A 12555-nucleotide genomic window follows, 5' to 3' on the forward strand; every position below is an offset into this window, starting at 1 on the left:
CAGGTAATATTTCTGCCTCTCCTACTATACCATGCCAAGACGTCAGGTGCGCTGAATGGCAATGCCCCAATGTGTACAGTAGCACTGTACCGTAGGTTGCCATAGAGACAGAGGTATTCTTCTGTCATCTGATCACCACAACAAACCAAGCCACGGTGGTTATTAAGTCATCCATGGCTGTGAAAGTAATCAGTACAGCATCTAACACAGGGTTTCCCAACTCCAGTCCTCATTTTTATTGTAGCCCTGGACAAGCACACCTGATTCAACTAATCATCAGGCCCTAAAGGAGTTGAATGAGGTATGTTTGTCCCAGGTTACAACAGAAATGTGTGCTGGTGGGGGTACTGGAGAACCGGAGCTGGGAAACGCTGACTACTGCTGAGCACTGACTTACAGGAGGACTGCTGTCTGTCCCCTGAACATATTACGGAGCAGAGGGGTGAATTCCCATTAGTCTTGAACTGATTAAGTGTCGGGCAGGGCTGTGATTAGTGTTCTTGTGAGGAGAGGGGATAGCTGTTGAATAACTAGGCCAGGTAGAGCGAGAACTGCCCAGGCAACAGCAGTAGCAGCAGAACTAGCAGCAGTAGTGGAAGAAGAAACAGAAACAGAACTATCAACAGTAGAAACAGAACTATCAGCAGTAGAAACAGAACTAGTAGTAGTAGGAGAAACAGAACTATCAGCAGTAGAAACAGAACTAGTAGTAGTAGAAACAGAACTAGTAGTAGTAGAAACAGAACTAGTAGTAGTAGAAACAGAACTAGTAGTAGTAGGAGAAACAGAACTATCAGCAGTAGGAACAGAACTAGTAGTAGTAGAAACAGAACTATCAGCAGTAGAAACAGAACTAGCAGCAGTAGAAACAGAACTATCAGCAGTAGAAACAGAACTATCAACAGTAGAAACAGAACTATCAGCAGTAGAAACAGAACTATCAGCAGTAGAAACAGAACTAGTAGTAGTAGGAGAAACAGAACTATCAGCAGTAGAAACAGAACTAGTAGTAGTAGAAACAGAACTAGTAGTAGTAGAAACAGAACTAGTAGTAGTAGAAACAGAACTAGTAGTAGTAGGAGAAACAGAACTATCAGCAGTAGAAACAGAACTAGTAGTAGTAGAAACAGAACTAGTAGTAGTAGAAACAGAACTAGTAGTAGTAGTAGAAACAGAAACAGAACTATCAGCAGTAGAAACAGAACTAGTAGTAGTAGAAACAGAACTAGTAGTAGTAGGAGAAACAGAACTATCAGCAGTAGAAACAGAACTAGTAGTAGTAGAAACGGAACTAGTAGTAGTAGAAACAGAACTAGTAGTAGTAGAACAGAACTAGTAGTAGTAGAAACAGAACTAGCAGTAGTAGAAACAGAACTAGTAGTAGTAGAAACAGAACTAGTAGTAGTAGAAACAGAACTAGCAGCAGTAGAAACAGAACTAGCAGCAGTAGAAACAGAACTAGTAGCAGGTAGAAACAGAACTAGTAGTAGTAGAAACAGAAACAGAACTATCGGCAGTAGAAACAGAACTAGTAGTAGTAGAAACAGAACTAGTAGTAGTAGAAACAGAACTAGTAGTAGTAGAAACAGAACTATCAGTAGTAGAAACAGAACTAGTAGTAGTAGCAACGGAACTAGCAGTAGTAGAAACAGAACTAGCAGTAGTAGAAACAGAACTAGCAGCAGTAGAAACAGAACTAGCAGCAGTAGAAACAGAACTAGCAGCACTAGCAGTAGAAACATAACTAGTAGCAGTAGAAACAGAAACATAACTAGTAGCAGTAGAAACAGAAACATAACTAGTAGCAGTAGAAAAAGAAACAGAACTAGCAGCAGTAGAATCAGAACTAGCAGCAGTAGAAACAGAACTAGTAGTAGTAGAAACATAACTAGTAGCAGTAGAAACAGAAGTAGTAGCAGTAGAAACAGAACTAGCAGTAGTAGAAACAGAACTAGTAGCAGTAGAAACAGAACTGGTAGTAGTAGAAACAGAACTAGCAGTAGTAGAAACAGAACTAGCAGCAGTAGAAACAGAACTAGTAGCAGTAGAAACAGAACTATCAGCAGTAGAAACAGAACTAGTAGCAGTAGCAGTAGAAACATAACTAGTAGCAGTAGAAACAGAACTAGCAGCAGTAGCAGTAGAAACATAACTAGTAGCAGTAGAAACAGAAACATAACTAGTAGCAGTAGAATCAGAAACAGAAATAGTAGCAGTAGAATCAGAAAAACAGAACTAGTAGCAGTAGAAACAGAAACAGATATAGTAGCAGTAGAAACAGATTCAGAACTAGTAGCAGTAGAAACAGAACTAGTAGAAACAGAACAGAACTAGTAGCAGTAGAAACAGATTCAGAACTAGCAGTATAAATAGAACTAGTAGCAGTAGAAACAGAACTAGCAGCAGTAGCAGTAGAAACAGAACTAGTAGAAACAGAAACGGAACTAGTAGCAGTAGAAACAGAACTAGTAGCAGTAGAAACAGAACTAGTAGTAGTAGAAACATAACTAGTAGCAGTAGAAACAGAACTAGCAGCAGTAGAAACAGAACTAGCAGCAGTAGAAACAGAACTAGTAGTAGTAGAAACAGAACTAGTAGCAGTAGAAACAGAACTAGTAGCAGTAGAAACATAACTAGTAGTAGTAGAAACATAACTAGTAGCAGTAGAAACAGAACTAGCAGCAGTAGAAACAGAACTAGCAGCAGTAGAAACAGAACTAGCAGCAGTAGAAACAGAACTAGCAGCAGTAGAAACAGAACTAGTAGTAGTAGAAACAGAACTAGCAGCAGTAGAAACAGAACTAGTAGCAGTAGAAACAGAACTAGCAGCAGTAGAAACAGAACTAGCAGCAGTAGAAACAGAACTAGCAGCAGTAGAAACAGAACTAGTAGCAGTAGAAACATAACTAGTAGCAGTAGAAACAGAACTAGTAGCAGTAGAAACAGAACTAGCAGCAGTAGAAACAGAACTAGCAGCAGTAGAAACAGAACTAGTAGTAGTAGAAACAGAACTAGTAGCAGTATAAACAGAACTATCAGCAGTAGAAACAGAACTAGCAGCAGTAGAAACAGAACTAGTAGCAGTAGAAACAGAACTAGTAGCAGTAGAAACAGAACTAGCAGCAGTAGAAACAGAACTAGTAGTAGTAGGAGAAACAGAACTAGCAGCAGTAGAAACAGAACTAGTAGTAGTAGAAACAGAACTAGCAGCAGTAGAAACAGAACTATCAGCAGTAGAAACAGAACTATCAGCAGTAGAAACAGAACTAGCAGCAGTAGAAACAGAACTATCAGCAGTAGAAACAGAACTAGCAGCAGTAGAAACAGAACTAGTAGTAGTAGAAACAGAACTAGCAGCAGTAGAAACAGAACTATCAGCAGTAGAAACAGAACTAGCAGCAGTAGAAACAGAACTATCAGCAGTAGAAACAGAACTAGCAGCAGTAGAAACAGAACTATCAGCAGTAGAAACAGAACTAGCAGCAGTAGAAACAGAACTAGTAGCAGTAGAAACAGAACTAGTAGCAGTAGAAACAGAACTATCAGCAGTAGAAACAGAACTAGCAGTAGTAGAAACAGAACTATCAGCAGTAGAAACAGAACTAGCAGCAGTAGAAACAGAACTATCAGCAGTAGAAACAGAACTAGCAGCAGTAGAAACAGAACTAGCAGCAGTAGAAACAGAACTAGCAGCAGTAGAAACAGAACTAGTAGCAGTAGAAACAGAACTAGTAGCAGTAGAAACAGAACTATCAGCAGTAGAAACAGAACTATCAGCAGTAGAAACAGAACTATCAGCAGTAGAAACAGAAGAAGCATTAGCAGAAACAGAACTATCAGCAGTAAAAACAGAACTAGCAGCAGTAGAAACAGAACTAGCAGCAGTAGAAACAGAACTAGCAGCAGTAGAAAGGGAACCTGCAGCAGAAACAGAAGAAGCATCAGCAGAAACAGAACCAGCAGCAGAAACAGAAACAGCAGCGGTGGCAGCTGCTTTACTGTCTCCCTGGATACCAGTATCTATCATGAGTCCTGGTGCTTTAGAAAAGCCAGAACAGAATAACACTGGGGAAGTCTTCCCTTCTGTCTTCATCTATTTAGAGGCTCTGGCTCTCCTTCTAACTGCATCCTCCAGGGTTAGTGTAAACGCAGCATATATTAAACCCAGGCAAAGCCTTGATGTAGTTGTTTGGGGGGGCTGGATAGTTCTGTATGAGCTGGTACAGTAGGCAGAGGATGAGAGGAAAGGAAGCTTTAATCCAGGGAGGAAGTAGCTGCATCAGTAGCAGGTCGTAATGAGGATGTAGGAGTGTAGAGCAGAGCCGTGGGACTGCGGGAGAGAGTCAGTGGGAAACCGCTTCGGTCCCCACAGGCTATAGGATAGATACTGGATGCGTTCTAATTGTCACCCTATTCCCTATAGAGTGCAGTACTTTTGACCAGGGCTCATAGGTGCAGTATGTAGGGAATAGGGTGCTGTTTGGGACGTGACCATACAGGCTGCAGAGGCAGCAGGTGTTGTACCCTGAGCACTAACTCCACAGTAAAGGATGGTGATGGTGAAGGTATGGTGCTCCATGTACTGGACATGATGTGATCATTTCTACTGTACTGTAGAAGGAGGGGTTTTGTTTGAGCCCTTGGTTCATGGTAATGCCGTTGGGGCCAAATGGATCAAATCAGATTGTGTACTGTGACTCACTTGTCCCCACACACAAACACACGTGTATACACACACACACACACACACACACACACACACACACACACACACACACACACACACACACACACACACACACACACACACACACACACACACACACACACACACACACACACCACCCCACCCCACCCCCAATCAGTCACACTGATCTGTGGTGTTTTGTTAACATTTCTTGGTCAAAGCAAGAGATTTCAAAGCCATTAAAAGATAAGGCTTAGTTTTCAGCTGGAGAATGTTGTGGTCAATGAAACATGTGAGATGCAACAGCATTAAAGGACACTGTCACGTTCTGACCTTAGTTCCTTTTTATGTCTTTGTGTTAGGTTGTTCAGGGCGTGAGTTGGGGTGGGTAGTCTATGTTCTTTTTATATTTCTATGTGTTTTAAACTGACCACCATCATTCCTGTTCCCAAGAACTCTTAGGCCTCACGCCACAATGACTACCGCCCTGTAGCACTTACTTCTTTAATAATGAAGTGCATTGAGAGGAAGGTTATGGCCCACATTAACTCCATCATCCCAGACACCCTAGACCCACTCCCAATTTGCGTACCGCCACAACAGATCCAATACACGACGAAGTGCATAAAGTTCCCTCTGCGCTCACAACAAGCAACCTCTGACAAAAGTCCCTCTACTTCTATTCGAGGTGGAAATTATGAATCAGACACCTTATTGATATCAACCGCTCACAGTCCTCCTAGAATCAGAAGTTTTTTTGACTCAATGGAGGAACGTAGTCAGAGAAATGCTGATGAATGTCTTGTTCGAGCTGTATGCAACTGGTTCATCTCTGATGCTCACAGGCAATGTGTATTGGAAGAGATTTCTGAATGTTCTTCGTCCAGCATACACCCCTCCAACCAGACATGCTTTATCTACTTATTTTCAAGATGCAGAGTTAAAGTGAAGGTCAAGCAAATCATAGAGAAAGCAGGCTGTATTGCAATCATCTCTGATGGGTGGTCAAATGTTCGTGGGCAAGAAATAATTAACTACATCATCTCCACCCCTCAACCAGTATTCTACAAGAGCACAGACACACCGGCCTCTACATTGCAGATGAGCTGAAGGCAGAAGAGAGCCAAGGAAATGGTTAGGTATGTGAAGGGTCATCAAGTTATAGCACTAATCTACCTCACCAACCAAGCAAAGTGAGAAGAATAAATGCACCACATTGAAGCTGCCCAGCAGCACCCGTTGGGGTGGTGTTGTCATCATGTTTGACAGTTTCCTGGATGGGAAGGAGTCTCTCCAAGAAATGGCCATATCACAGTCTGCCGATATGGACAGCCCCATCAAGAGGATCCTCCTGGATGATGTATTTTGGGAGAGAGTGGTAAGCAGCCTGAAACTCCTGAAACCTATAGCAGTAGTCATTGCACGGATTGAGGAAGACAATGCCATCCTGTCTGATGTTCAGACTCTGTTTGCAGATGTAAGAGAAGAAGTCTGTACTGCCCTGCCCACTTCACTGTTGCTCCAAGCAGAGGAAACTGCAGTTCTGGAATACATCAAAAAGTGTGAAGACTTCTGCCTGAAGCCCAAACACACCGCAGCGTACATGTTGGACCCCAAGTATGCTGGCAAGAGCATCCTGTCTGGTGCAGAGATCAACAAGACCTATGGTGTCATCACTACCGTGTCTCGCCACCTTGGCCTGGATGAGGGCAAGGTTCTTGGCAGTCTGACGAAGTGCAAGGGCTTTGGGATGGAGATGCAATATGGCAGTCGTGCCAACATATCTCATCACCCACCTGGTGGAAGGGACTATGTGGATCTGAGACTCTTTCCCCTGTTGCCTCCATCATCCTCCAAATCCCACCAACATCAGCCGTCTCAGAGCGCATCTGGTTCTTGGTAGGGAACACACACACCAAAGCACACAACAGGCTGACAAATACAAGGGTTGAAAAATTGGTGGCCATCCAGGCAAATTTGAGGCTTTTTGAGTCTGACAACGAGCCATCCCCAACAAGGTTGGAAAGGGACAGTGAACATGAGGCCTCAGAGTCTGATGTTCAAGAGTTGGACATTGAAGAGGTCCAGGGAGAAGACATGGAAGCCTGAGAGGAAGACAACCAAAGCTTTAGTTTCAAGACTATCATTTTACAGATGTATGTTGAGAACATTTTTGGGAGATGCGATGGATCATTGGGGATCATTAGATATTCCCTTTCTTTTGTTGTTCAGTGAAATCATCCCATGTGAAGAGTCAACTCATTTAATTATAGTTCAATTCGTAAATAAATTGTTTTTTTTATTTCTATTGTTAGAATTTAATCATTTACAATTGCAGTGTGTGTACTTATGATAAGGTAAAAGGTTTATGTTTCTGTCTCCATATGATATGGTAAATATATCCAACGCAAAAAACATTTACATTTAAATGGAATTCATATTAATTTGCATATATTTCCGTTCATCCCCATTAATTCCCATATAGTCCCGTTAATTCCCATGGAAAGTTTCCACCTCTGAATATTCCCCAAAATGTGCAACCCTAGTCCTGACTCTCTGTGGTCACTAAAGATCCCATGGCACTTATTGTATGAGTATGTGTCTTAACCTTGGTGTCTTTGCTAAATTCCCCATCTGGCCCTCATACCATCATGGCCACCTAATCATCCCCAGCTTCCAATTGGCTCATTCATCCCTGTAACTATTCCCCAGGTTGTTGCTGTGTTTGAAAATGTGTTCTCAGTCAACTTACCTGGTAAAATAAGGAATAAATCAAATAGTCTATATGTTCAGACAGGAGTGGATACCAGACCTGATTCCCCCTAGTGAGAGTAGACCAATGAAATGAATCCATTGGCGGCACAGCAAGCAGTTGGGTGAGGTCCTTTCTCTTCAGGACTAGAATGAACAGTCCTGTTCTACATGTCTATGTTCTTTAACCAAGGTTTTAAGACCATGCATTCTTTACCTTCTTAGAAATATTGACTTTTGTGTGTGTGTGTGTGTGTGTGTGTGTGTGTGTGTGTGTGTGTGTGTGTGTGTGTGTGTGTGTGTGTGTGTGTGTACCTTAAGATAACTGTACAGGTGTCCAGTTGCAGCTTGTCCCTCTGCCTTGCACCATGCTTGTTTGAATTGAACGCTTCCTCTCAGTAGAAAATGAACTCACATGCCTCCAAATCTAGTTCCTATTTCCTTTGCATACTTTAGTATTTGACTTTTGTTTTCATTATTGTTCACATTCACAGTAAGTTGCGTTACATCGCCTGGCCTAGCTGCTGAACGGGCCCTCCCTGGAGATAGCCTGGCTTAGCTGCTGAACGGGCCCTCCCTGGAGATAGCCTGGCCTAGCTGCTGAATGGGCCCTCCCTGGAGATAGCCTGGCCTAGCTGCTGAACGGGCCCTCCCTGGAGATAGCCTGGCTTAGCTGCTGAACAGGCCCTCCCTGGAGATAGCCTGGCCTAGCTGCTGAATGGGCCCTCCCTGGAGATAGCCTGGCCTAGCTGCTGAACGGGCCCTCCCTGGAGATAGCCTGGCCTAGCTGCTGAACGGGCCCTCCCTGGAGATAGCCTGGCCTAGCTGCTGAACGGGCCCTCCCTGGAGATAGCCTGGCTTAGCTGCTGAACGGGCCCTCCCTGGAGATAGCCTGGCCTAGCTGCTGAATGGGCCCTCCCTGGAGATAGCCTGGCCTAGCTGCTGAACGGGCCCTCCCTGGAGATAGCCTGGCCTAGCTGCTGAATGGGCCCTCCCTGGAGATAGCCTGGCCTAGCTGCTGAATGGGCCCTCCCTGGAGATAGCCTGGCCTAGCTGCTGAACGGGCCCTCCCTGGAGATAGCCTGGCCTAGCTGCTGAATGGGACCTCCCTGGAGATAGCCTGGCCTAGCTGCTGAACGGGCCCTCCCTGGAGATAGCCTGGCCTAGCTGCTGAACGGGCCCTCCCTGGAGATAGCCTGGCCTAGCTGCTGAATGGGCCCTCCCTGGAGATAGCCTGGCTTAGCTGCTGAACGGGCCCTCCCTGGAGATAGCCTGGCCTAGCTGCTGAATGGGCCCTCCCTGGAGATAGCCTGGCTTAGCTGCTGAATGGGCCCTCCCTGGAGATAGCCTGGCCTAGCTGCTGAATGGGCCCTCTGTGAGTTGGGAAAAAGGCCATGTTTTTCTTCACCGCAGCGAAACAGTGGAACAGAAATCTATGGTTGCTCAGTAGTGCTGATGAAGTGCTGGTTGACTTTCATTGGAATTGACACGTGTTGTTATAGCAGCGTTGCTCTGGCCAATGTGGGCTCAGACTACTGTCAATAACTAACCTAGAGAGAAGACTGCAGTCCCATAGTCAATCCCTCTGAGCCACGAGACACTGTTACACAATCTCTTTAGGATGAGACTACAGTACAACTAGAGTAATGAGGTCAATACTCTCACGAGCTAGACAGACAGTGGGCTACTCTATTGATTATATTATCTAAGCTTATATACCAAGCTTTGTCCATACTACAAGGAAATGAAGAATTCATTTGATAACTAAACATCCTACGGCAATGACCTGATGTCAACATCGAATAAACAAGTATTTTGATTGATGTTGGATTGAGTTGAAATAACGAGGAAACAATGTTGTCATGTTTAACACTGAGGGATAACAACTAGACTCGTATTATCCTATTATCCTATTAGCAGCCTGTTATTATCAGGCTGATATTATTCATGGGATAACCCAGAGTGAGTTGTATCAAGTTGATGTACAGTAATTGAGACATATATGTCAGTCTTACAATCAGATGGGTGTTATTTGGGGAGTGTGTGGGGACAACATTAAATCTCTGTCCTCCTGTATCACCCCTGTTAACCATCTCTCTCATCTAGTCTACTGGCCCTCCAGCCTCTCAGTCACTACAAGGGATGTGTGTGTCCGTCTGTGTCCTATAATGATTAGCCTAACCTGGTAACAGGTCTTTCAGAAACAATAGTAGGGGAATTGGCTGAGGCAGTCAGTAGACATACATGCTAGAAAGTTCCTGATAATGTTGACAAAAGGTTTATTTAGTAGGTCTATTTAAGAGTGTTAAACCTTAAAGATGTTTGACATGAAGTCATGTATCATTCCTCCATACAGTAGGTTCACTCAAGGAGCTTTGTCAGTATGATGAGGCATTTTGTCAAGTCGGCTAATCTCATAAACGTTTCCCGGCAGGTATAACTTTGTCTTCTATGAAAGGATTCTTGTGTGTGTGTGTGTGTGTGTGTGTGCGTGTGTGTGTGCGTGCGGGAGAGAGTATCTCAGTTAGAGGTGACTGTAGGTCAATCCGTAAACTAGCAGAGTCAGCAGATAGGCTAGGCTATACTTCCCCCTCATCACTGTCCTTGTGACTACTGACTGGCTGACTACTGACTGACTGACTACTGGCTGACTACTGACTGGCTGACTACTGGCTGACTACTGACTGGCTGACTACTGACAGACTGACTACTACATTTTGTAATGGTTAGGTTGATACGAATGAATGCACTGATATGTGGACTCACGTGGCTTTTTGTCATCTTTGAAAAAAATTACTTTACATCGGAGTTGTGCCTGTTGTCATAGAGATGGATAGAGGAGTCATCATGGATATAACCCGTTTTAGCGTTGTCGTTGAGGGCTTCCACTATTTTAAAGTAGTCAACTGGGTGGGGATTCCTATGAGTTGGTAGAAATCAACCAATGAAAAATAAGAAAATGTACTACTTTAAAATGGAGATAGTATGGGCAGCACCATTGAGGCTGTCACAGACATTTTAATGGCACAGATACAAAGATGAGTCCTCTATCGATCTCTATGCCCTATTGTTCACATGTGTATCTTCCATCTAAATGGTGCTACCTGATCTGGTCTTTCATCTGTCTTTGAGGACATGTATTTCCATTGTTAGAAGAAAAAAATATCTTTATATATATATATACATTAATAAATAAAAATTCCATTGTTAGAGCGGTCGCTTGACTATCTTGTCAGTATAATTGACAATCTTTCCTCACATTCACAAAGGTTTGTGTGTTGTTGCCCTACTGTCCTCCTATCAACCATGTTGTTGACTCCTCCTCCCAGGCCGGCCCTCCTATCAACCATGTTGTTGTCCTCCCAGGCCGGCCCTACTGTCCTCCTATCAACCATGTTGTTGTCCTCCCAGGCCGGCCCTACTGTCCTCCTATCAACCATGTTGTTGTCCTCCCAGGCCGGCCCTACTGTCCTCCTATCAACCATGTTGTTGTCCTCCCAGGCCGGCCCTCCTATCAACCATGTTGTTGTCCTCCCAGGCCGGCCCTCCTATCAACCATGTTGTTGTCCTCCCAGGCCGGCCCTCCTATCAACCATGTTGTTGACTCCTCCCAGGCCGGCCCTCCTATCCTCCTATCAACCATGTTGTTGTCCTCCCAGGCCGGCCCTACTGTCCTCCTATCAACCATGTTGTTGTCCTCCCAGGCCGGCCCTCCAATCAACCGTGTTGTTGTCCTCCCAGGCCGGCCCTCCTGTCATCCTATCAACCATGTTGTTGTCCTCCCAGGCCGGCCCTCCTATCCTCCTATCAACCATGTTGTTGACTCCTCCCAGGCCGGCCCTCCTATCCTCCTATCAACCATGTTGTTGACTCCTCCCAGGCCGGCCCTCCTATCAACCATGTTGTTGTCCTCCCAGGCCGGCCCTCCTGTCATCCAATCCACCATGTTGGCTGGGCTCCCACTAAGCACGCCTTGTTTACTCAACTCCGTCTGTCACCAAGCCAATCACAGCCTGCCTCTCTCTTCCTGTGGAACTGAACTCCATTCTGTCTTGCCTGGGTAACAGCAGCCACGGTGGAGTTAGGCTAGGCTAGCAGCCTGACTGTTCACAGCATTCACATTATTCACAGGACTGTGTTGTGTTGTGGAGCTGGAGGACTCTTGTGAATATAGACAGGCTTCTGGGCTTGCCTCGCCTTCCCCTCAGCTCAGGAAGAGAGAGGAGCTATGTTGTGTTGCAGAGAGGACTCTGGCCTCGCCCCCCTCAGTTCAGTCCAGGAAGAGCTCTACCATGAAACAGCAGTGACATGTTGATCACAGCACAGGCTTCTCCTCTTCTCAACCAGGAAGAGCTCTGTGCCGTGTGAGGAGACAGGAGTGATGACTCACTGTGGCTCCTGAGCGGACAGGACGCATTGTGATAACCAGGATGTGACGTGACTGGACAGGAAAGACGTGAATGTGTTGTTCACTTTGTATGTGTGTGAATGAAAGAGAGAGAGAGCGAGAGAGAGAGAGGAATGTGTGGGTAAGAAGAAGTGTGTTTGTGCCTGGAAGAAACCAAGAAGAAATCCCATGGACCTGTCGATTCTCTACTGGGTAACCTCGTAGACATACTCTATTGTGTAACCTAGTGGACATACTCTACTGTGTAACCTAGTGGACATATTCTACTGGGTAACCTCGTGGACATACTCTACTGTGTAACCTAGTGGACATACTCTATTGTGTAACCTCGTGGACATACTCTACTGTGTAACCTAGTGGACATATTCTACTGGGTAACCTCGTGGACATACTCTACTGTGTAACCTAGTGGACATACTCTATTGTGTAACCTCGTGGACATTCTCTACTGTGTAACCTAGTGGACATATTCTACTGGGTAACCTAGTGTGCTGTTGCTATAGCACTAATGTTGTCACAACGGAACTCTACAGTGGAGTGTACCTGCTGGCCCTTTATCAGTAAAGGTAGGAGGAGTGACTGATTGGACTGTTGTTGCTGTGCTGGTGTTAGATCAGAATAGTAGTGTTTGAATTGAGTTTGACAGGAGTTTATTAAAGAACAACTCTGAAATGAAATGTTGTCCAGTCGTGGGCTCAAATGGACCAGT

The 12555-nt window shown here is 44.7% G+C and overlaps 1 protein-coding gene across 15 annotated transcripts in view; it reads left to right on the plus strand.

Annotated features, from left to right (window-relative positions):
* LOC110520760 (focal adhesion kinase 1) overlaps positions 1-12555 on the plus strand; it is a 151469-nt gene that overhangs the window by 26617 nt on the left and 112297 nt on the right. For 4 of the 15 annotated variants that reach the window (XR_016492129.1, XR_016492135.1, XM_090221594.1 and 1 more), the window contains exon 1: positions 11468-12412. The exons of the other annotated variants lie outside the window; for them this stretch is intronic. Coding sequence is in view for 2 of the 4 variants with exons in the window: in XM_090221594.1 (XP_090077720.1) it covers positions 12355-12412 (58 nt within the window). In the remaining 2 variants the exon portion in view is untranslated. Of the gene's footprint in view, positions 1-11467; positions 12413-12555 lie in introns of those variants that run through there. 15 annotated transcript variants of the gene reach the window in all.

The sequence above is a fragment of the Oncorhynchus mykiss genome, chromosome 3, assembly GCF_057628025.1.
Source record: "Oncorhynchus mykiss isolate SJ-2025 chromosome 3, ASM5762802v1, whole genome shotgun sequence".
NCBI classification, from domain to species: domain Eukaryota; kingdom Metazoa; phylum Chordata; class Actinopteri; order Salmoniformes; family Salmonidae; genus Oncorhynchus; species Oncorhynchus mykiss.